Source organism: Oculina patagonica, chromosome 14 (genome assembly GCF_052425735.1).
Source record: "Oculina patagonica isolate OP01 chromosome 14, crgOcupat, whole genome shotgun sequence".
In the NCBI taxonomy this organism is placed as follows: Eukaryota; Metazoa; Cnidaria; class Anthozoa; order Scleractinia; family Oculinidae; genus Oculina; species Oculina patagonica.
Genome location: NC_135771.1, coordinates 22,416,134 through 22,442,254, shown reverse-complemented (window position 1 = coordinate 22,442,254; position 26,121 = coordinate 22,416,134). Strand labels below are relative to the sequence as shown.

At 41.0% G+C, this 26,121-nt stretch overlaps 2 protein-coding genes across 3 annotated transcripts in view; both read left to right on the top strand.

Moving 5' to 3' along the window:
• Positions 1-18,102, top strand: part of LOC144639224 (deubiquitinase MYSM1-like) — a 43,684-nt gene extending 25,582 nt beyond the window's left edge. The window contains exons 10-16 of one of the 2 annotated variants that reach the window (XR_013568092.1): positions 10,179-10,249; positions 11,096-12,163; positions 12,900-13,175; positions 13,796-13,984; positions 14,674-14,912; positions 16,037-16,357; positions 16,433-18,102. Coding sequence is in view for 1 of the 2 variants with exons in the window: in XM_078498510.1 (XP_078354636.1) it covers positions 10,179-10,249; positions 11,096-12,163; positions 12,900-13,175; positions 13,796-13,984; positions 14,674-14,912; positions 16,037-16,265 (2,072 nt within the window). In the remaining variant the exon portion in view is untranslated. Of the gene's footprint in view, positions 1-10,178; positions 10,250-11,095; positions 12,164-12,899; positions 13,176-13,795; positions 13,985-14,673; positions 14,913-16,036 lie in introns of both variants that reach the window. The other variant, XM_078498510.1, reaches the window with a different exon arrangement.
• Positions 18,103-19,014: 912 nt separating this feature from the next.
• Positions 19,015-26,121, top strand: LOC144637911 (hydroxymethylglutaryl-CoA synthase 1-like). Its single transcript, XM_078497000.1, has 5 exons — positions 19,015-19,483; positions 20,330-20,455; positions 23,349-23,673; positions 24,063-24,245; positions 25,422-26,121. Exons 1-5 carry the CDS (start codon positions 19,036-19,038, stop codon positions 25,789-25,791), a joined length of 1,452 nt encoding a protein of 483 aa, XP_078353126.1. The 5' UTR covers positions 19,015-19,035; the 3' UTR covers positions 25,792-26,121.

The following is a 26,121-nucleotide window of genomic DNA, read 5'->3' as shown; positions in this document are numbered from 1 at the left end:
GCTACGCAATTTGCTACACCAAACAGACTTGCTACACCATTTGCTACACCAAACAGACTTGCTACACCATTTGCTACACCAAACAGACTTGCTACACCATTTGCTACACCAAACAGACTTGCTACACCATTTGCTACACCAAACAGACTTGCTACACCATTTGCTACACCAAAAAGACTTGCTACGCAATTTGATACACCAAACAGACTTGCTACACCATTTGCTACACCAACCAGTCTTGCTACGCAATTTGATACACCAAACAGACTTGCTACACCATTTGCTACACCAAACAGACTTGCTGCGCAATTTGCTACACCAAACAGAATTGCTACGCAATTTACTACAGCAAACAGGCTTGCTACGCAATTTACTACACCAAACAGACTTGCTACGTAATTTGCTACACCGGACGAACTTGCTACGTAATTTGCTACACCAAACAGACTTGCTACGCAATTTGCTACACCAAACAGACTTGCTACGCAATTTACTACACCAAACAGGCTTGCTACGCAATTTGCTACACCAAACAGACTTGCTACGCAATTTGCTACACCAAACAGACTTGCTACACAATTTGCCACACCAAACAGAGTTGCTACGCAACTTACTACACCAAACAGGCTTCCTACGCAATTTGCTACACCAAACAGACTTGCTACGCAATTTGCTACACCAAACAGACTTGCTACATAATTTGCTTAACCAAACAGACTTGGTACGTATTTTGCTACACCAAAGAGACTTGCTACGCAATTCGCTAGACCAAACAGACTTGCTACATAATTTGCTACACCAAACAGACTTGCTGCGCAATTCGCTACACCGAACAGACTTGCTACGCAATTTGCTACACCAAACAGACTTGCTACATAATTTGCTAAACCAAACAGACTTGCTACATAATTTGCTACACCAAACAGACTTGCTGCGCAATTCGCTACACCGAACAGACTTGCTACGCAGTTTGCTACACCGAAAAGACTTGTACGCAATTTGCTACACCAAACAGACTTGCTACGCAATTCGCTACTCCAAACAGACTTGCTACATAATTTGCTTAACCAAACAGACTTGGTACGTATTTTGCTACACCAAACAGACTTGCTACGCAATTCGCTAGACCAAACAGACTTGCTACGCAATTTGCTACACCAAAGAGACTTGCTACATAATTTGGTACACCAAACAGACTTGCTGCGCAATTCGCTACACCGAACAGACTTGCTACGCAATTTGCTACACCAAACAGACTTGCTACATAATTTGCTAAACCAAACAGACTTGCTACATAATTTGCTACACCAAACAGACTTGCTGCGCAATTCGCTACACCGAACAGACTTACTACGCAGTTTGCTACACCGAAAAGACTTGTACGCAATTTGCTACACCAAACAGACTTGCTACGCAATTCGCTACTCCAAACAGACTTCCTACGCAATTCGCTACACCAAAGAGACTTGCTTCGCAATTTGCTACGATAAACAGACTTGCTACACCATTTGCTACACCAATCGGACTTGCTACGCAATTTGCTACACCAACCAGTCTTGCTACACCATTTGCTACACCAAACAGACTTCCTACGCAATTTGCTACACCAACCAGGCTTGCTACACCATTTGCTACACCAAACAGACTTGCTACGCAATTTGCTACACCAAACAGACTTGCTACGCAATTTGCTACACCAAACAGACTTGCTACGCAATTTGCTACACCAAACAGACTTGCTACACCATTTGCTACACCAAACAGACTTGCTACGCAATTTGCTACACCAAACAGACTTGCTACGCAATTTGCTACACCAGACAGACTTGCCACGCAATTTACTACACCAAACAGGCTTGCTACGCAATTTGCTACACCAAACAGATTTCTTACACAATTTGCCACACCAAACAGAGTTGCTACGCAATTTACTACACCAAACAGGCTTGCTACGCAATTTGCTACACCAAACAGACTTGCTGCGCAATTTGCTACACCAAACAGACTTGCTACATAATTTGCTTAACCAAACAGACTTGGTACGTATTTTTCTACACCAAACAGACTTGCTACGCAATTTGATACACCAACCAGTCTTGCTACGCAATTTGATACACCAAACAGACTTGATACACCATTTGCTACACCGAACAGACTTGCTGCGCAATTTGCTACACCAAACAGAATTGCTACGCAATTTACTACAGCAAACAGGCTTGATACGCAATTTGCTACACCAAACAGACTTGCTACGTAATTTGCTACACCGGACGAACTTGCTACGTAATTTGCTACACCAAACAGACTTGCTACGCAATTTGCTACACCAAACAGACTTGCTACGCAATTTACTACACCAAACAGGCTTGCTACGCAATTTGCTACACCAAACTGATTTGCTACACAATTTGCCACACCAAACAGACTTGCTACGCAATTTACTACACCAAACAGGCTTGCTACGCAATTTGCTACACAAAACAGACTTGCTGCGCAATTTGCTACACCAAACAGACTTGCTACATAATTTGCTTAACCAAACAGACTTGCTACATAATTTGCTACACCAAACAGACCTGCTGCGCAATTCGCTACACCGAACAGAATTGCTACGCAATTTGCTACACCAAACAGACTTGCTGCGCAATTTGCTACACCAAACAGACTTGCTACGCAGTTTGCTTCACCAAACAGACTTTCTACGCAATTTGCTTCACCAAACAGTCTAGGTACGTATTTTGCTTCACCAAACAGACTTGCTACGCAATTCGCTAGACCAAACAGACTTGCTACGCAATTTGCTTCACCAAAGAGACTTGCTGCGCAATTTGCTACACCAAACAGACTTGCTGCGCAATTCGCTACACGGAACAGACTTGCTACGCAGTTTGCTACACCGAAAAGACTTGTACGCAATTTGCTACACCAAACAGACTTGCTACGCACTTCGCTACACCAAACAGACTTGCTACGCAATTCGCTACACCAAAGAGACTTGCTGCGCAATTTGCTACACCAAACAGACTTGCTGCGCAATTTGCTACACCAAACAGACTTGCTACGCAGTTTGCTTCACCAAACAGACTTTCTTCGCAATTTGCTTCACCAAACAGACTTGGTACGTATTTTTCTACACCAAACAGACTTGCTACACAATTCGCTAGACCAAACAGACTTGCTACGCAATTTGCTACACCAAAGAGACTTGCTACATAATTTGCTACACCGAACAGACTTGCTACGCAATTCGCTACACCGAACGGACTTGCTACGCAATTTGGTACACCAAACAGACTTGCTACGCAATTTGATACTCCAAACAGACTTGCTACGCAATTTGATACTCCAAACAGACTTGCTACTCAATTCGCTACTCCAAACAGACTTGCTACGCAATTTGCTACACCTAACAGACTTGCTGCGTAATTTGCTACACCGGACGAACTTGCTACGTAATTTGCTACACCGAACAGACTTGCTACGCAATTTGCTACACCGGACAAACTTGCTTCGTAATATGCTTCACCAAACAGACTTGCTGCGCAATTTGCTACACCAAACAGACTTGCTGCGCAATTTGCTACACCAAACAGACTTGCTACGCGATTTACTACAGCAAACAGGCTTGCTACGCAATTTGCTACACCGAACAGACTTGCTACGCAATTCGCTACACCGAACAGACTTGCTACGCAATTTGCTACACCAAACAGACTTGCTACGTAATTTGCTACAGCAAACAGGCTTGCTACGCAATTTGCTACACCGAACAGACTTGCTACGCAATTTGGTACACCAAACAGACTTGCTACGCAATTTGATACTCCAAACAGACTTGCTAGGCATTTTGATACTCCAAACAGACTTGCTACGCAATTTGCTACACCTAAGGCTGGATTTCCACTGACGCGTAATTGTTTACGTGCGTTAACGTGCGTGAAAAAAATTAGAGACAATGTATGAACGACTTCCGCACACGTTTACGCAAGCCGTTCATACATTGTCTCTAAACAGACTTGCTACGCAATTTGCTACACCAAACAGACTTGCTTCGCAATTTGCTACACCAAACAGACTTGCTACGCAATTTGCTACTCCAAACAGACTTGCTACACCATTTGCTACACCAAACAGACTTGCTACACCATTTGCTACACCAAACAGACTTGCTACGCAATTTGCTACACCAAACAGACTTGCTACGCAATTTGATACACCAACCAGTCTTGCTACGCAATTTGATACACCAAACAGACTTGCTACACCATTTGCTACACCAAACAGACTTGCTGCGCAATTTGCTACACCAAACAGAATTGTTATGCAATTTACTACAGCAAACAGGCTTGCTACGCAATTTGCTACACCAAACAGACTTGCTACGCAATTTGCTACACCAAACAGACTTGCCACGCAATTTACTACACCAAACAGGCTTGCTACGCAATTTGCTACACCAAACAGATTTCTTACACAATTTGCCACACCAAACAGAGTTGCTACGCAATTTACTACACCAAACAGGCTTGCTACGCAATTTGCTACACCAAACAGACTTGCTGCGCAATTTGCTACACCAAACAGACTTGCTACATAATTTGCTTAACCAAACAGACTTGGTACGTATTTTTCTACACCAAACAGACTTGCTACGCAATTTGATACACCAACCAGTCTTGCTACGCAATTTGATACACCAAACAGACTTGATACACCATTTGCTACACCGAACAGACTTGCTGCGCAATTTGCTACACCAAACAGAATTGCTACGCAATTTACTACAGCAAACAGGCTTGCTACGCAATTTGCTACACCAAACAGACTTGCTACGTAATTTGCTACACCGGACGAACTTGCTTCGTAATTTGCTACACCAAACAGACTTGCTACGCAATTTGCTACACCAAACAGACTTGCTACGCAATTTACTACACCAAACAGGCTTGCTACGCAATTTGCTACACCAAACAGATTTGCTACACAATTTGCCACACCAAACAGAGTTGCTACGCAATTTACTACACCAAACAGGCTTGCTACGCAATTTGCTACGCCAAACAGACTTGCTGCGCAATTTGCTACACCAAACAGACTTGCTACATAATTTGCTTAACCAAACAGACTTGGTACGTATTTTGCTACACCAAACAGACTTGCTACGCAATTCGCTAGACCAAACAGACTTGGTACGCAATTTGCTACACCAAAGAGACTTCCTACATAATTTGCTACACCAAACAGACTTGCTGCGCAATTCGCTACACCGAACAGACTTGCTACGCAATTTGCTACACCAAACAGACTTGCTACATAATTTGCTAAACCAAACAGACTTGCTACGTAATTTACGACACCAAACAGACTTGCTGCGCAATTCGCTACACCGAACAGACTTGCTACGCAGTTTGCTACACCGAAAAGACTTGTACGCAATATGCTACACCAAACAGACTTGCTACGCAATTTGCTACACCAAACAGACTTGCTACATAATTTGCTAAACCAAACAGACTTGCTACGTAATTTACTACACCAAACAGACTTGCTGCGCAATTCGCTACACCGAACAGACTTGCTACGCAGTTTGCTACACCGAAAAGACTTGTACGCAATATGCTACGCCAAACAGACTTGCTGCGCAATTTGCTACACCAAACAGACTTGCTACATAATTTGCTTAACCAAACAGACTTGGTACGTATTTTGCTACACCAAACAGACTTGCTACGCAATTCGCTAGACCAAACAGACTTGGTACGCAATTTGCTACACCAAAGAGACTTGCTACATAATTTGCTACACTGAACAGACTTGCTACGCAATTCGCTACACCGAACAGACTTGCTACGCAATTTGGTACACCAAACAGACTTGCTTCGCAATTTGATACACCAAACAGACTTGCTACACCATTTGCTACACCAAACAGACTTGCTGCGCAATTTGCTACACCAAACAGAATTGCTACGCAATTTACTACAGCAAACAGGCTTGATACGCAATTTGCTACACCAAACAGACTTGCTACGTAATTTGCTACACCGGACGAACTTGCTACGTAATTTGCTACACCAAACAGACTTGCTACGCAATTTGCTACACCAAACAGACTTGCTACGCAATTTACTACACCAAACAGGCTTGCTACGCAATTTGCTACACCAAACTGATTTGCTACACAATTTGCCACACCAAACAGACTTGCTACGCAATTTACTACACCAAACAGGCTTGCTACGCAATTTGCTACACAAAACAGACTTGCTGCGCAATTTGCTACACCAAACAGACTTGCTACATAATTTGCTTAACCAAACAGACTTGCTACATAATTTGCTACACCAAACAGACCTGCTGCGCAATTCGCTACACCGAACAGAATTGCTACGCAATTTGCTACACCAAACAGACTTGCTGCGCAATTTGCTACACCAAACAGACTTGCTACGCAGTTTGCTTCACCAAACAGACTTTCTACGCAATTTGCTTCACCAAACAGTCTTGGTACGTATTTTGCTTCACCAAACAGACTTGCTACGCAATTTGCTTCACCAAAGAGACTTGCTGCGCAATTTGCTACACCAAACAGACTTGCTGCGCAATTCGCTACACGGAACAGACTTGCTACGCAGTTTGCTACACCGAAAAGACTTGTACGCAATTTGCTACACCAAACAGACTTGCTACGCACTTCGCTACACCAAACAGACTTGCTACGCAATTCGCTACACCAAAGAGACTTGCTGCGCAATTTGCTACACCAAACAGACTTGCTGCGCAATTTGCTACACCAAACAGACTTGCTACGCAGTTTGCTTCACCAAACAGACTTTCTTCGCAATTTGCTTCACCAAACAGACTTGGTACGTATTTTTCTACACCGAACAGACTTTCTACGCAATTTGGTACACCAAACAGACTTGCTACGCAATTTGATACTCCAAACAGACTTGCTACGCAATTTGATACTCCAAACAGACTTGCTACTCAATTCGCTACACCAAACAGACTTGCTACGCAAGTCGCTACTCCAAACAGAATTGCTACGCAATTTGCTACACCTAAGGCTGGATTTCCACTGACGCGTAATTGTTTACGTGCGTTAACGTGCGTGAAAAAAAATTAAAGACAATGTATGAACGACTTCTGCACACGTTTACGCATGCCGTTCATACATTGTCTCTAAATTTTTTCACGTACGTAAACGCACGTAAAAATTTACGCGTCAGTGGAAATCCACCTTAACAGACTTGCTGCGTAATTTGCTACACCGGACGAACTTGCTACGTAATTTGCTACACCAAACAGACTTGCTGCGCAATTTGCTACACCACACAGACTTTGCTACGCAATTTACTACACCAAACAGGCTTGCTACGCAATTCGCTAGGCCAAACAGACTTGCTACGCAATTTGCTTCACCAAACAGACTTGCTACATAATTTGCTACACTGGACGAACTTGCTACGTAATTCGCTACACCGAACAGACTTGCTACGCAATTTGCTACACCTGACAAACTTGCTGTGTAATATGCTTTACCAAACAGACTTTCTACGCAATTTGCTACACCAAACAGACTTGCTACTTAATTTGCTACACCGGAGGAACTTGCTACGTAATTTGCTACCCCAAACAGACTTGCTACGCAATTTGCTACACCGGATAAACTTGCTACGTAACTTGCTACCCCAAACAGACTTGCTACGCAATTTGCTACACCGGACAAACTTGCTACGCAATTTGCTACACCAAACAGACTTGTTACGTAATTTGCTACACCACACAGACTTGCTACGTAGTTTTCTACACCAAACAGACTTGCTATGCATTTGCTACACCAAACAGACTTGCTGCGCAATTTGCTACACCAAACAGACTTGCTACGCAATTTGCTACACCAAACAGACTTGCTGCGCAATTTGCTACACCAAACAGACTTGCTACGTAATTCGCTACACCGAACAGACTTGCTACGCAATTTGCTACACCAAACAGACTTGCTACGTAATTTGCTACACCGGACGAACTTGCTACGTAATTTGCTACATCAAACAGACTTGCTACGCAATTTGCTACACCGGACAAACTTGTTGCGTAATTTGCTACACCAAACAGACTTGCTACGCAATTTGCTACACCAAACAGACTTGCTACGCAATTTGCTACACCAAACAGACTTGCTACGCAATTTGCTACACCAAACACACTTGCTACGTAATTTGCTACACCACACAGACCTGCTACGTAGTTTTCTACACCAAACAGACTTGCTATGCATTTGCTACACCAAACAGACTTGCTGCACAATTTGCTACACCAATAAGACTTGCTACACCATTTGCTACACCAAACACACTTGCTACGCAATTTGCTACACCGGACAGACTTGCTACGCAATTTTCTACACCGGACAGTCTTGCCACGCAATTTGTTACACCAAACAGACTTGCTACGTAATTTGTTACACCAAACAGACTTGCTACGCAGTTTGCTACACCAAACAGACTTGCTACGCAATTTGCTACAGCGAACAGACATTCTAGGGAATATGCTACAGCGGAAAGCAAATTGCGTAACAAGCCTGTTTTGTGTAGCAAATTGTGAAAACATTCCGTGTTTCTACTCGTCATGGAACAAAGGAACAATTATTGAAACCAATCAGAACTCGAAGAGAAAACTTGTTAAGCGCGGGAAAACGGTTGCAGATGCCATGCAATCTATTCCAAGCGTAGGAAAACGGTAAGCTTAGCTCATGTGGCGGTTACGTCTGATTTTGCTTCTGATTGTTTGAAAAAAGTGAACTATTTTCTGTTAGTAGAAATAAGTTACAGACGGTTATTTGTTTATTTTGTTGATGTGCCTGCTTAACCCTTCAAGCCCCGAGGCGACTGGTTTTTTTTCATAATTCAATAAATATTAACTGAATGTCCATGTATGATACACCATTTGAAAGGTATTGGACAGAATAGTTCATAAAACATGTCAACAAACAATGAGAAAGTTATGGCTTTGAAAGAAATGGCTTTAAAACGAAAAAAGAAAAAGGTTTAAAAATGTGTGTTTTTCTGTTTATTGAGGGCACACCCCTTAATAGACTTGCTCCAAGTCGCTCGTTTGATTCGCATGAGACCGCTGGATACGGAAACGGAGGGCGCGCGCATGCTTGAAAAACAAAATGGCGGGGGATCGTGGCAGAACAAGCGACTTGTCTCACCTGCAGCGCGCCAATTCTGAAATGTGGCGTCACCGGTGGATTTTTCCACCGGTGACGCCATCGAGATTATGTCAATCATATTGTATTGCGCGCGAACTTACTGAGCGCGCTGTGCCCGCCAACTTAGCGCGCGCTGCTCGCGAGACAAGCTTGCGTTTAACTTTTTACCTCTTGAGCAGACATGTTTCCTTCTCACATCGGCAGTTTAAACCAGTTTTGGAACAAACATTACAAAAGTCTTCTTTTGTGCCTGTCCCTTTTAAATCTTACAAAAATGAGAGAGCCATTAAGGGTTTTGAGTATGATTTCCCACAAAAAAGGGAAGGAAATCGCAATTTTAACACACGCCACAGCGCGCGTCAGCTGCACACGGCGCACGAAACTGACGTCAACACGATAAAAGAAACCAACTCAATGCACACGAAATGATACAATACTTTCGCGGCCAAAAACGTCAGCTAGAATTGATTTCCTGCAAGTGACACAAGTCGCTCGTTCCGAGCCATTCCTCGGCAAGTGTCATTTGTTTTCCTTCGCGCGCGCGTTCACAGTAATGAATCCCGCGCGATTTCAAAGGCGATATTATTTACGTTACTATAGATGCTAGATGTAAAGAAAAAACGAGCGACTTGGGGCAAGTCTAACCCCTTAACTATAGTTTGGTATGCAGCTCTCAGTGTCATGGTTAATTTCAGTTATGTTGCATCTCATTGTGTGTCAGGAAAAAAAAGTTGGTTGGTCAATCAAGTCACAAAGAGGGGGAGGAACAATTTTATGTTTTCAAAATGCGGATCTTTCCAAGGCAATTTTGGTGGCAAAAATTCAAATTAATTGGAAAAATATTGACTAAGTTATGACAGCATGTGCCAAATGGAACTATCGGGGCTTGAAGGTTTATACGTGTGACTGCGAGATGTTTTGAATTTTGCTTGATGGAAAAATTCTTGTTTGACTGCAGGTCAAACTACATCTTGCCCCGATGCCGTTTATTCAGCTCTTGTTCGAGCTGCAGCTGTGGACAATATACAGGTGAGTCTAGCTGAGTCTTCATATAATTTTTACCCTTTTACCTACAACATTGGAAATTTTAGAAACTATGAAAGAAAGAAGGAGCAAGTGACCACGTGGAAGTACTGCTCAATAGCTTTCACATGAATGGTTGTACATTATGGTTCCATTCACAGACATAAAAGTTAGAACCACCTTTTATACCATGCCATAGAAAATACAGCCAATCAGAATACAGGAAAGCCGTTGTATATTCGACGGTATTCAACCCAACCTTCCCATAGTGCGCTGCGACTGTATTCTCGACGAAATTTAGTAAGCGTATTTTCTATGACATGGTATAAAATAGTTACACAACACTTTCTCGTGGTATACTATGGAATATCCCACTTGTCACTTGTATTTTCTCGGTATACACACTCGCCTAAAGGCTCGTGTGTATACCGAGAAAATACAAGTGACTCGTGGGATATTCCATAGTATACCACTCGAAAGCGTTGCATAACTAGTATGTACAGCATATCAAACACACTCATTCTCTTCGCTCCTCCGACTGGAGCATAAGGCTACAAACAGTGCCACACTAAAGTACTGCTCAATAGCTTTCATTTGAATGGTCACACGCTAGGGTTTCATCCACATACTACAACATTTGAACGTTAGAACCACCTTGTTAAGTATAATACCACATGGAATTACTGCTCAGTAGCTTTAATTTGAATGTTTTCATTTAAGGTTAGAACCCCATTTTGGTTACTTTAGGTTGAAACTCGGACGTTGAGAAACCTGAATAAGGCAGTTATCAAGAATGTGAACTAGGCTTTTGTTTAGGTTCTCGCCTTACAGAATATTTCTTGTTATTTTCAGGAATCAGTAAAACAAGAAAGCGATGTCGCCAGTTTAGACGGAAATCGTGCTGATGTAGCGCTAGATGATACATGTACGTTGCCAAGTTCTTCACAGCCAGAGGCTGGTGCCTCTCATACCCTAGATTCCAGTTGTTCCCTTAATAAAGAAGAGATACTACCAAAGGAATATGATTCTTCTGAGCTTTCCTCGTCTAGCTTTCATCAGAAGATCATCACTAGTTCTTCTATTGAAGAAAGTAACTTAGAAAAAGAGATAAAGAGTGACGTGAGTCAGACAGATAACTTTTGCTGTGTGTTAGAAGATGGCGGCCATTTTACACCTGATTGCAAGGAAAGCATGTCTTCTGCTGGGCAACATCTACTTGATGACATAAACAGCGTAAATGTGGTTCTGGAAAACAATCGCCCGCTAAATGAAGATACGACTGAACAATTTTATGATCTTGTTACCAGTGAAAAATCTGGCGATGATCATGTTAGCAGAATCAACTCTTCACTTGACTTTGTTGATTGCATTCCACAACAATCATTGCGCGAAAACAAGGACTGGGCGCCAGTGACATGTGGTGAAGCTACCAGCTCTGAGCTGATAGACTCCTCAGACCGCGAGCAGCCTGGGGCAAGCGTCACCTTCGATAAACCAATAGTTATTGACAGAAATGTTATACAAGATGTTGAAAAGGAGCACAACATGGAATTTTTCATGGGGCGGGCTCTAAAGACGCCAGAGAGATACATGAAAATTCGCAACTATATTCTAAACATGTGGGAAAGAACTAAACCAAACTTTCTTTTCAAAACTGCCGTCCGAGGCGGGCTTCGAAATTGCGGTGATGTAAACTCTATTGGAAGAGTGCATGCGTTCTTGGAAGACATTGGAGCCATAAACGAAGGGTGTTTCGACAGACCAGTCCCCCGGGTCAGAGAGCAAGGCGCGGTTACAAATGTAAAGGAACACTTTCATATGGAATCATGGGTAAACTCGCTGCGACCTAGAAAGAAGCGGCAGAGAAATATGGACGGAGACTGGGTCGACTCTAGCAAAGCGGAAGGGATGACGATACAGGTAACAGGGTATTTCCGGTTGGTCTTAAGGACTTTAAGCCTCGGTTTTAAAACGAGTTCTGGGTTGCTTATCTTTTCACGAAAAGCAATCATATGCAACCCAAATATGTAAGTTGCCAAGATTCGTCCGAAGTCTTGCAAAGCGCCGCATAACCACAGCTTTCCTGCTGCAAAATGTGTTTCCTTGACAATTTGTTGTAATGAATAATTTAACAATTATCCTGCTCGATATTGTGGAATATTTTAGCCAACTTGGCCTCCTGATTTTTTTTCCGCAGATAATTGTTAATAAGTTGTAAGCATTTTCAGTTGCAACCGAATAAAAAAAATAGTAAAATAAATAATGTATTATATAATACAACTGGCATTAGTAAAAACTCAGTTGTTTTCTATTGGAAGTCCGTGAATCTGATTAGTACTCCCATTGTTTTCTATTCGCTGTTATTAAAAACTAGCAATGGTATATTGCAATTCGTGCGTTTTGATTGGTTAACAGGCAATGGTATATGAGCTCATGATATACCATTGGCCACAAATATAGTAGCCGAAACGCGTCAACAAAAACTGCTGGGGAGCTCAAATATTGCAATTGTTTGGGCGTTTTTAATAAAACAATTATTCCACTCGCGCTTGTTGGATATGAGATCGTTATAGCTAACGAGTTGCGTAGTCTACCCTCTCATATCCTACGCGCGCTCGTGGAATAATTGTTTAATATAATTTTAATTATATTTCAGCACTTGTCCACTGACGAACAAGCTCAACAAGAAGGGGACTCAAATGAAAAGGGCTCTCCTTCACTACCCAGAAAGAGACCCTCGCGGAGCAAGCCCTCGTATGACCCGTTCCTTCTTGTTCCGTGCCGTAAGTTTCCCTCGCCCAGCGCTGTTCCTTTCGATGTTCTTATCCAATCGGAGTCTTTGGTGGTCATGGACACGCATGCGCATATGTCAACTACCGAGGTGATTGGTTTGCTTGGAGGAAATTATTCGCATGACTCGAGGACATTAAAGGTAATTTCTTAGTCGGGGTTGCCATTGGTCAGTAAATGGTCAGGAAAAATAAAATTCTTGAAGGTCAGGAAAAAGTCGGAATTTTATTTTGAATCGGGGAAAATTGATAATTTGAAGAAAAGTCTGGGAAAATTAAAACGATAACACCTTTGATTTAATACTATTGATAGTTGAAAGAAACATTTCAGGGTAATGTAATCTTAGTGATTTTTTTTCTTTTGGAAGCGGAGGCCGAAGCCGCTCCTGTATCTGACATTTTGTATTTAGTTGGTCAGGGAAATTTTATTTTAATAAGGGAAAAGTCAGGAAATTTTGAAAACTGCTGTCTGTGGCAACCATGTTAGTACTTTCCGTGATTTTAGCTCGGCTAATAGCTTGCAAGGATGTAAATGTGATTGGTTAGAAGTTTTTACGTTTGGCAATTCTTCTCGCAAGTTTATTGTGAAGCGACAGACGAAGCAATGCTTAGTTTGAGTGAAACAAACCTTGAAATGAACTCGTCTTGTGCAGTTTTGTTTGCTGTAACGTTGCAAGCGAAAATTAGAATCTCGAGTAAACAAATTCTCAATTTCAGTCAAAATTTTGCTAACAGTTTCTAAGTTTATCTCATTGTTCATCAGGTTTCCAAGGCGATACCTTGTCGAAGTTTAAGCACAGGACTGCAATGTGAAATGGACCCTGTATCTCAGACGCAGGCCTCTGAGGTTTTGGCGCTGCGAGGACTGGCCGTTGTGGGCTGGTACCACTCTCATCCAACATTCGCTCCCATTCCTTCCGTTCGCGATATTGAGACTCAAGCAAAATTCCAGGTATTGAATAAAAATGTACTTGTACCCTTGTGCCTTTTAACTTTTTGGTAGAAAAATGGACGGAGATCGGCGAAAAACACATGGAAACTATGAATCTGTGATCTAGCGTTCTATTCTTTTCTCTTTTTTTGCTGGATAATGCGATCGAAGGGAGAGATGGAGGGTAAAAAACCGTAAGATAATCAAATTAATAGTCCATTTCCTCCGTGAGGCGAAGTGCGAATTTTATTTTCGCCAAGTGAAAATCGTGTCTACACAATCAGCACAAAACTGTAATTTTTGTTGTTTTGAGGCGAAAGAATATTTCGAGGTAGAGGTAGAGGAAGGAGAGCTTGCTTGCATATGCCTAAAAATTGGAGGGGGGATTGCTGATTGAAAGGGGGGCTTAAAGGTCGGTGCTCACGAGGGGGTTTGCTCCTGGAGCCCAGGAATCTTGCTCCCAAATATTTAACCGGTTTAATATCGTGGAGCATTTTATGGGGTGGAAATTCTGCTCCCGAAAAATGAGTTGTACCATGAGATCGTTGGTATACAAAAGGAGGAGCTTTGCTCCTCCAACGTGCCCCTGGGGCATAACCTGGACGCAAAACCCTTCGCGTGTATCAGCCTTTATACGTAAAGGCGGAACGTTAGCTTACCTTTACCCCTCTTTATATTTTTCAACGGAGCATGTGGTCCTTTCGTTTAAGGAATGGTTTGGAAAGGGCGGTGCGCCTTTTATTGGTATCATTGTCAGCCCGTACAATTACAGTAACGTGTCCAGCCAATCACAAATTAGATGCCTGACAGTCAGTGACGAGTGGGAATCTGCTGGCCAGTACAGATTGCCTTATCAATTTGACTACGAGGTGTTCAGTGATGAGACCGACGAAGATGATACTGTGGAACAAGTTAGGAGCATAGCGGACGACTACAGAAGATACCCCTTGTAAGTAAAACCGTCACGTGCAGCATGCTTGACAATCAGCCCATGAGAGTTGTTTTCTTGACCAATAAGAAACGCAAGTAGTTAAAGCACCAATAGTGACTTTGCGCACGTGACATTTTCACGCCTTTGACACGGTGAAGTGTCAGGGCTATTACAGGTCAGAAAATGGTCATGGAAAAATAAAATTCTTGAAGGTCAGGGAAAAAACAGCTTATTTTTGTTTTGAGTCGAGAAAAATTGACATTTCGAAAAAAAGTCAGTGAAAATTGAAATTATAACACGCTCATTTAATATCATTGATGGTTGAAAGAAGCATTTTAAGTCGATGTGATCTCCGCAATGTTTTTTTTTGGAAGTGGAGGATAGAGGCTGCTACTATATCTGACAATTTGTATTATTTGGTCAGGAATTTTTTTTTTATTAGTAAAAAGTCAGTGAATTTCGACAACTGATTCTGTGGCAACCATGCGTGTTTTTGATGTGTGTTTCATTTGCTTCTTGCTCTGCTGTGATTTGTCGGTGGTATTCTTGGGTTTTACTATTTTCACGCGAACTTGGTATACTTTTCAAAGTGCAGGGTGTAAATTATTTCGTTTCTACATGTTGCACAAGTAGCATGGCAGCATCGCCCAAAATAGCATGAGTGCTGCTAGACAAATGTGACCAATTACAGTACGACTATGACTATGAGGTTTACTTCTGAGTAGTAAAAGAGTGCGCGCGTGTAAAGCAGTGTCATTTTGGCACAGGAAAACATGGTAGCCGCGGTCATCTTATCAGCGATTTTTTTTTCTTTTTGGCGAATCGGAAAAGGGCGTTGCGGCGTAAAGGAAGTTAACCTTATACTTCTACAATCACGAAATGAGTTACGCGACTCAACCAGGTCAATTGCGTTACTCGCAAAGGGTAAAAGAAGGCCGGGGGATATATGTTCTCAGTATCTCGCTGAAAACTTGCGTTCAAATATCGTACTCGATCGTAGTTGTGGTCGTATTCGGATCTAAGGGTCTGCATTGAGGGAGGAGATGGACAACTCTCACGGTTAATGAGCGAGCTCAGCAAAACTAATCTCCTCGAATGTCTTCTGGTAATAGTGCCTTACATCTATTATCTCTTGTTTTCAGTCGTGTTCAACTCAACAGACGATTTGGTGCTTCTGCAAACCTTGACCTCTTGGATAAGCTGCTAGACTCCTTACGCGCCCGTATAAGCAGCACGCCTAACGATAAAAGAGAAGCGTTCTTGAACAGGTTGAAGAACGCGATCTCTGATAATGTCAAACCTCGTTTCCCGATCCCAGATAACGAGCAGAGTGAAAACGCTTTGCAAGAGCAGTACAATATAGTAATTTGAGAACTTATCGTAACCTTAAAAGAAATCCGTCCACAGTTTTGGGTGCCGTCTTTGATTGGGGCAAATGTAAAGCTGTTTGAAGTTCAGCTAACCTGCGATCAGGCGTTCTTTTTTCTCCTTCCCCGGAGTGGAGGGAGTGCATGATCTCAGGTTAAAGTTCAGCTAACTCTAGTACAGTTGGTCGAATTTTGACTGCGAAAGTGTTGTTTCAAACTAAGGTATTTTTCCTGTAACTGTTGTTTCTACGAAAAGTTTTAAGATAAAACTAAGATTTGAAAACTTCCTACAAAACTTTGTATTGAAAACGTGCAACTTAGAAGTTACGAAGGACTTGAGATTTTGAATAACATTTACACAAATCACATGGAGTATCATGATGCAATTCTCGGTACCAGAAATAGTTTGGCATATTTATTTCAATGGAATTTGGAATTTTGGCAAACTTTTATAGTCATGTTCGCTGTGTTTACCCCAAACAAGATGGCGTCGGAACTTTAAACGGTATTGCCAGACTCGTACCCAGTCGATGTTTTTGTTTTTGGGGTGAGAGAAGATTGAAAACTAGTGGATTGAGGCGCGTGTGGAGTCACGGAAAGGCATGAAGGCGTCGGTTCACTTGTATCCAATCTCCACTGACCTGAAAATCAAATCAATTTTGACTTGGTACGAGTCTACGGCAACACGTAAATGACGTCATAAAATGACGACATTGGATTTGTTCTTTAAAATACTATCATAGAAGATGTAAGTTCAATAAGCTGTATTCTTACTTCAAAAGGTGCTTATGTTTGATTTTATATAGTTCAGATCAGAGAGAATATATTGCTACACGCACAGAATATAGGATGAAGAAAAATGGGAATTGATGTTCATAATTTGTATAGAAGTACGAAGAAGTACCCAAAGTAGCAATAGCTTTTGAGTTAGTATTGCCCATTGTTTTGCACGCTTTGCCGTTTTCAATTTAGACGTGTTCCTTTGACGTTTTAATATTTATTGTATATTTATTTTACAGTATTTACCTTAAGGTTACTATTGTTAGCGACTACTAATTTTAGCGAGTTGGGCAAAAATCGCTAAATTGAGTACTCGTTAAAATTTATCTCGGTCAAATTTAATACGCGTTAAAAATTGGTTTACACGTTATCACTTATTTTTTAACATTTTTGGAAAATCGCTAAATTTAATAGTCGCTAAATCTTGCTCAGAAAAAATCGCTAAAATTAGTAGCCGCTAATAATAGCAACCTTAAGGTAAGTTTGAAATGAAACCATAATTGTGTTTATACGCGACCGAAGGGCCATTGTAAATGGTGTACATACATAACAGAATTGTAAAAATGTATACATGGTAGATTGCAAAAATATAAACAAAAAATATCCGTGTTTATAATTGTCTTTTTGTGTCAATATACTGTACTGACCACTTTTTCCTAAAAAGGTATTTATTCTCGACAAAACTATTTATTTATAAGAAATATTAACTTAAATAAGAAGCTATATCGATTGTATATAGACCGGAATGTCCTATAATACAGTGCAACAGCTTTTCAAATCCATTTGTATTTGGGCGGTCACGAAGCACTATTTTAGCATTGCGTGACTCATCCACCACATGCACGCATACCCAAGCGTTACGTGACGGCCCAAATACAATGTAACCTCTGATGAATAAGACTCCGCGACAAAAGAAACATTAATACTGAGCTAGCAGTTCCAATTACACCTCTAAGGCAAATCCTCTAAGTAGTTTAATTTGTAGAAGTTATGAACTAAATAATACAGTATATGATGTGAACAGTCAAAATAAAGTATATAAACATTCGTGTTTATGAGTATATGTTTTGGCAAAGTCATTTCACAACAGCATGGTTTTGTGAGAAACATGTTATTTCTGTTGGGACATAGTAGCAAAAGAAAATGTGTACGCTCTGTTGCTTTTAGCTATTTATAGATAAATCTATCATCAATTGCATTCACGTTTAACAACCGACTTTGGAACGCCTCCATTTGAGGGGACCACTTACGTACGGGTACACGGAGGTGATCCCTCTTCTAAAAGACGAGGCACCTCTTATAAGGGGGTACGCCACTTCACATTGTTCACTGGACGCCTCGCCGTAAGGTTGCAACCCCCGTAAGGTGACACCCCCAGAAATAAGAAGGAGACGACAACTGTAAAGAGAGACTTCATGAAAGGGGACGCGCACCCCCTTAAGTGACTAGGCGAGCTGTTCCCGTTCACATACAGCTATTGCTGCCAGAATAATGGAAGGTCATTAGAGTTACTTACTGATCGGTGGAGAGAGGGAAATGGGAATTTCTCTAATAAAAAATAATTATGGAAATCAAACAGAAACAGCGAACTTTCATTGACTTTTTTCCTATGAAAACCCATTACTTCTGTCAACCATTTTTAGATGCCATGGAAACATGATTTTGAATTAGTCGTGACGTCAACTGAGGTGCCTGTCGCCAAAGGCCTACCAGTTAGATATCTTGGGGATATCTTTTTTTCTTCTGCTACAAGCCTCTTGGAAGTTGTTAAGCGAAGTTTCCATCGATTATTTCGCGAAATTAAAAAAAAAAAAAAAAAAAAATACAAAACGTATCCTAAACTCACCTGTCTCAAAGCGACCGGAAGCAACCGAGCGCCAAAAGTACAATGGGAACCTGGGCGCCAATAATACGTGAGTTCTATTTTGGTGTCAGCGGTATATAACTATCATCACCTACACGTGTGTGTCAGTTCAAAGTCTTCGATTGAGAAAATGCCGCAAAAATCTTGCTCCGTTTCAGAGCAGAAATGGCCGGAAAATGTTGGAATTATTGCGATGGAAGTGTACTTTCCATATAACTGTGTAAATCAAGAAAAACTGGAGGAATTTGATGGAGTTAGCAACGGAAAATATACAATCGGATTGGGGCAGCGAAACATGGGGTTTTGTGGCGATCGCGAAGACATCAATTCTTTGTCACTGACAGTAGTTCATAAACTATTAGAGAAGAATTCTATAAATCCTAACGATGTTGGCAGGCTTGAAGTAGGAACGGAGACCTTGATCGATAAATCAAAGTCGGTGAAAAGTGTTTTGATGCAGTTATTTGAGGAAAGTGGTAATACGAACATCGAAGGAATCGACACAACAAATGCTTGCTATGGCGGAACACAAGCTCTCTTCAACGCTGTTTCTTGGGTAGAAAGCAGTGCTTGGGACGGTGAGTAAAATGTTAAATAAACAGTAAATATACAAGTATAGATTCGATCAACTTTTGTTCATACACTTTTTGAGGTACATTTCGACTTTCAAAGTGCGACTAAAGCGGTGACAAGTCTTACAAAGTATTTATCGATTGACGAAATAAAATTCCTCCTTTACGTCTTATTTAAGAATTTGCATGAATTTTCGTGTCACTGAATTAGAAAAGTGTTAATTATTTCTGCTTTGTTCGGATTTAAAGCGTTCTGATGTACAGACTTTATGTCTGCATGTTAATGAGGTGGCTGGGGTATTGTTCCTTAATTATTTATCTGTCAAAAAATAATAAACTGATTATTTAAGCATGTGAATATGGTTCGTACAGGCCTTGAAAAGTCCTGGAAAATATGCCAGATTCAAAGCCCCTGAAAATAAAAAAAAACATGGTTGAATTTTCAGTCCTTGAATTTTACTGATTTCACATTTCACCAGTGAAACATTTTAGTTGCTAAATAAAGCTTGTACTTTTAATCCTTCTTCTCAATTTTAGTCGCCAGGCTGGCGAGTTCGGTTTCAATGTGGTTGCCAGCAGTCGCCATGGCGACTAAAATGGTCTTTACTTGGAGGGTTGCAAATTTTGAAGGGGCATAGCCAGCTTTTTTAAGAGTTTTAGGCCTGGCGAACCGCTTTTGAGGGAGGTGCACCGGGGAAGGATTTGAAATCGGGACCCTTGGAAATACTTTCTTCTTCTGACTTTTGGTGATTCTATGTGTATTTTGACGGCTCCTTAATTCTAACATTTCATACGGGTAACAAGGAATTGCGCCAATTTTTGCTTACCAACTGGCATGACATTTTTTCGCAGGTCGGTTAGCCATTGTTGTTGCAGCTGACATAGCCGTGTATGCTGCGGGGAATGCCCGCAGCACAGGTGGGGCTGGAGCAGTGGCAATGTTGGTCGGGCCAAATGCTCCTCTCGTCATGGAAAGAGGTAAAAAGGTGTATAAATGTGTGTATGTATTATGAACCAAGGGAATTACAACTCACTTTCAAGTCATAGCAAACCACTTAATTCTCACTGACTCTTAATTACTTGGAAAATTATTCTGAATCTCTGTCAAGTGGAATCTAAATCTTCGATTTCTCAAACCTTCTATTTAATTCAATAATCTAGACAGGGCTTGAGACTAACTTTTTAACTCACTGGTTTACTGGCTAGTGACATGTCAGATTTTACTAGCCAAAAGTAATTTTTCACTAGTCAGGTATATTGATTTCTATCAAGAACAGTTGACTTTTCCGAGTTTTTCACTAGCCAAATGGCTAGTAGGAATGCTAAACCTGGTAGCCAAAACCTAAATTTTTGTTGCCTTTGGCTAGTTGGCTACCGTTAATCTCGAGCCCTGCTAAAGTCTTTGAAACTGATAGGTATTTAAACACATCACACTTTTAATAATAAAAGTACTATTGACAGTCTTGATAATGACGTCAAGATTGAAGATGATGAAATGTCGCCTTTTTACATTTAGGTACTTCTGACACGCGGCACAACCCCTGAGACTCGACAAAACCCTCGCCCTGTCGTCCGAGACAAGTAGATTTTCCTGCCGGGCAAGTGACTTTTCATGCTCACTTGCCCGACAGGCAAGGGCCCTGACAAACCATCAACTAACTTCACAAACAACAATTTGAAACAAAGCAGCAAATTTTAGGCTTATTTGTCATGGGTATTCAAAGGTTATAAAAATAAAATATACTTTAACAAAAACTACATCAAGTACTGGTGAGCTTTAAATAAACATGCAGGCTACTACGAACAAGGCTGAACGGTAGTGATAAATTTACCATTCACAAGCCTGCAAGTAAAGCTTTAAAGAGAATCGTTTAAAGTGCAGTTAATGGAGTGTGATGCTCTCAAGGCCCCCAGTGGGTTTTCTATTTTATGTTCTAGTGAAATGTAACGCAACAGATTTTTAGACCTTTTCTTGTCTCAACAAGACAATGGTTACAATGAACTCTTACAGTGTACATGTTGCAATATCATCTAGTATCTTTATATTACGCATTTTGTATGGCTGGTTTTAATAATACCTCTATTCATGTCTCGATCTATGCTGCAAGCAGTTCTTGTTGTCTATAGTACACATTTCGCCATTGGGCAAAACTCAGACAGCTGTCTGGCTATAAATAGTGTAAGGTTTGAACTTTAGCATCATTCTCTAGCAATATCGCTACTGCAACTTTAGTTCGTCTAAAAATTTGTAATTCCCACCCTCCCTCCCTTTGGAGGTTTGTTTATTGTTAATAATAATAAATTGGGGTTCACCACTGCGTATCACGCCTTCGGTTAAGTCTCACAGCGACTTCCCCAAGCTTCGTTTAGTAAACTTATTTTACGCTCTTTATGCTATTTCTTGTCCGATCCAGCACATGCCGGCAGAGTCGGCTCGTAGTGCTGGGGAGATAAGTAAGGCTTGTGAAGTCACAATTGTCTATACTCTAGAACCGGAGGTCAGCTCGTAGTGCCGTTTAGAGTTAGGCTTATAGGACGCGTTAGCTTATGGCCCTGCCAACTTGTCCGATCCAGCACAGGTTTTACCGCTGGGGAGATAAGTTTGGTAACGCAATATATAGAAGTTTGCTTGTCACGCCGATTGCGGAGCGGTGATCCCCCCCCCCTTAATGCCATATACTGTGTGGTTATTGTGTTTATTTACTTTATAAATGTCCAAAGCGAATTTGCATAACTGTGACATTAAACCTTCGTTTTTGGTTCTAATTTTCCATAAAATCAGCCACCCCCAAAAAGTAGGGCAAAATTGGTGAGGGGGGAGTTAGTTAGTTCTCTTTGCACCATGAGGCGCATAAGGCTGTTGAGGAGGGGAGGGGGGTTCATAAATTATAAATAAGTTTTAGAACTTGGGAAAGGGGGGGGGGGAAAGTGCCCGGGCAAGCAAAATTTGAGTGTTACTTGCCTCATATGCAAGCTGGAATTGTCCAACCTGTTTTCATTTCTCCCTAGCAGGTTTTAAATAGTCAGAATTCCATCCAATTATTAAAGGAAATAATTGCCATTTTCCAATAGCTCGCTGCAAATCACACAAACCACGGATGTTTATGTGAGTTGTGTGACGTCTTTCCCGAGGCTTTCACTGATAGCCATGTCTTTCAAACAAGAAAGCAGCCTTATAAAAATACAAAAATAAGGAGCTAGGTTTCAGACAATTGTTTTTTCAAGTTTGTTTCTAATCTGTCTTTATCTTTGTCAGTTGAAACCATCCTCGATTATTTTCAGTTTTTTATAACTCCATTGGTGTCTTTTGACGTTAGAAAACTATTATTTTAAGGTTTCCTTCAATTTGAAAGTAATCAAGAAAATGACTTAAAATACTGTGCTATAGCTTCTTTAAAACACTAACACACGAAACTTCTCTCAGTCCTTTGTTTTGGTCAGGTAGTATACATGTAGATCTCTTGCATGGCTCGCTACCCTTCAAGAGAACTACAGAACAAATAACAAGAACAATACCCCTAGCCACTAAACAATAGCAGCTGCTGCACCAGATTAGCAGGGCTGCAAATACCGGTACTTTTTTCACTTTTCACCAAACTACAAAACAAAATTTTGGTCAGACATTACAAAAAAACAAAAGATTCATTTTTATTCATTGTTGCCGTAAAATGATTTACCATCAAAAAATTGTCCGGACATCATGCCCGACCACACTTTGGATTTCGTCGAACATGAACAAATTTTGTTTGGCCGATGTCCGATGACTGACTGTTATTTGCAGCCTTGGATTAGAGAAGACCAATACAATTAGAAGCTTATGACACCTGCTTCATGTACACCACTACTCTAATTTCTTATTACTCTTTTGCAGGAATGAGAGCTGTTCACATGCAACATGCCTATGATTTTTACAAACCAAACATGTCCTCAGAATATCCTGTTGTGGATGGCAAACTTTCTGTGCGCTGCTACTTTCATGCACTGGATCAGTGTTATTCAAGATACACAGAGAAAGGAAAGCTACTCTATCAGAAGACACTATTTACATTGGAGGATATAGACTATGCAGTATTTCATACACCCTTCTGCAAGATTGTGCAAAAATCCTTCGCTCGATTAATGTTTCATGACTTTCTATGTGAACCTGAATGCGATAGTTCTGATGGAGGGAAATATGCCGACCTGGCAAAGTTTAGGTAAGTTTACAAATAATTAACAAAAGGACCACATTTTTTTCTATGGTGTTAATGTGCCGCAAATACAACAGTTGAGGTAGGTTTGCGTTTATTTTGAACTTAAACACAGACATTACTCGAAATAAGTTAACGATAATAAGACGCTTTCAAAATCCTTATACATTTCTTTATATTTCGAACATACAAACAGTCACGCCACTTGTATGGGCTCCCTGTGATGGTAAAGGGTTGTTTTGTATTTTGCATTGTTAGAGAATTCTCAAAGACATGTCACACGGTAAGCACAGACACTTTATTCAAAAACTTTAGATACATTTGTGGTGTAATTAAGGTTACTTGGGATATCAATAGTTTACATGATAAATTGATTGCTTCTTTCTTCCTAATAGAGATGTCAAACTTGAGGAAACATTTCAAGATGAAGCTAAAGCCAAGGAAATTGAAAAGGCGTCCATGAAATCTAGCCAGCAAGTGTACGACAAAAAGACAGCAACATCTTTGTGTATCTCGCGAGAAGTTGGCAATATGTACACGCCCTCACTGTACGGATGTTTAGCTTCCCTTCTGTTCAGGTAATGGTTTGTTATGAATTTCTAAAAGACTACAAGCATTTCCTTGTTTTTCTTTATAAGGTCGAGTCTACCGAATTTGTAGCTTGCATAGGGTAAGACAGTTGACTAAGCTTAGTGGAACTCGTAGCAAACTTTTTCAATAAAAAAAGGAAGCCTTGAGCCATGTGGCCCATACTGCTGGAGCTTATCCTAGTTTCTGTAGCATTAAGCAGCTAGGAAAATTTCTACTTCCCTCTGACTGGGGTGCTAGTCCATCAAAAGCCCCCCCCCCCCCCCCCCCCCCAGCATTATGTTGCTGGTACTATGAGAGTAAAGTGTCTTGCCCGGTCTTGTCCAAGAACACAACACAGTGACTCTGGCCCAGGCTCAAACCCATACCACTCAATCTGGAGTCCAGCACACTGACCATTAGGTCACCGCGCCTCATCAAACTATATCAATGGGGATTGACAAATCGGGACCAAAATTAAGTTGTAACTGCTCACTGTATACTATACCTTGCTTTTTTGCTTAGGAATAAGTCATTTAAAATCTTTTATCTATCTTTTTGTGTTGTATGAGTAAAATCAGCATTTTCACATGCTCAATAAATATCAAACTTGGAAGACGTCTTAAGATTCGATCGGAAAAATTCCATATTGATGACGTAGCTCTACAAAGATCCGTGTAGTGTCTCTGATTGGTTGTTTATTGCGCGCGAATTCTTGTAGCAACAACCAATCAGAGACACTATACAGAGAGAACCTGGGAACGAGGTTGCATCATCAGACGTTTCTTGATCAGAAAAAGCCCGGGGGGACTCCTATATGAAAGGGACGGGGATGCTTGTCGGAAATTTTGACCAATCTGGGCGTGGCTCTACAAGACCCCTAAAAGATACCAAAAAACTAAGAATAGAATTTATATTTGTATATTTCTTCATGTGCACCTCTAAACCTTGACGGCTAAAAATATTGGCGTTTTGCCCAAAACACCCAAAGCGAGACCAAAACTCCGAAATTCACACCCCTTAGCGAGACGAGGAGCATCCGCATCTCTTTCATATGCGAGTCCTCCCTTCCCCCGGGAGAAAAAGAACTATACCCGTGAAGCGAGACTTGCGTTGATGCAAACCGTAGCTACATGTTAATAACAAGGCCTTCAAATTCTTAAATTGATCTTTATTTTATTTTGCAGCGAGTCCGTTAAAGATCTGGCTGGCAAACGTATAATGCTGTTCTCCTATGGCTCTGGCCTCGCCTCTGCCATGTTCTCCTTTCGAATCTCTGATGATACTAGCACCAGTTCCTCTCTGCGCACGCTGGTGACGTCACTTAAGGATATCCCAGCACGCTTAGCGTCCAGGCGGCAAGTTGAACCAGAAGAATTTTTGAAAACTCTCAATGCTCGTGAACACACTCACAACAAAAATAATCACACACCCACATGCTCTGAGGAAGATTTGTTTCCAGGAACGTATTATCTGACGAATGTCGACGACAAGTTTCGCCGAACTTACCAGCGAAAAGCAAATCAAGCTTCTACAGAAGCCTGTATGGTTGTTTAACGAACTATGGGACAAATTTATTTTTTAAATTCTATTTCTAGTGTTCAAAAATGTTATTAGTTATTTCCCAAATGAATCAGTACATATTGAATTTTTCAGTGCAAAATACATTGTAAATGAAAGCCCGATATAGCGAAGTGCCAAGGGACTAAAAATTACGATCGCTATAACGGAATTCTGTTTCCGTACATTTTACTTGCGTGTACTTGCTTTGACATGCGATGACTTGTGTTTACTTTAGTCGAGATCAAATTTGCACGCAAGTCAACGCAAGGTTTTCACCGTTTGGCCACCCAACGCAAGTGAACTCAAGTAAAATCACTTAGAAAA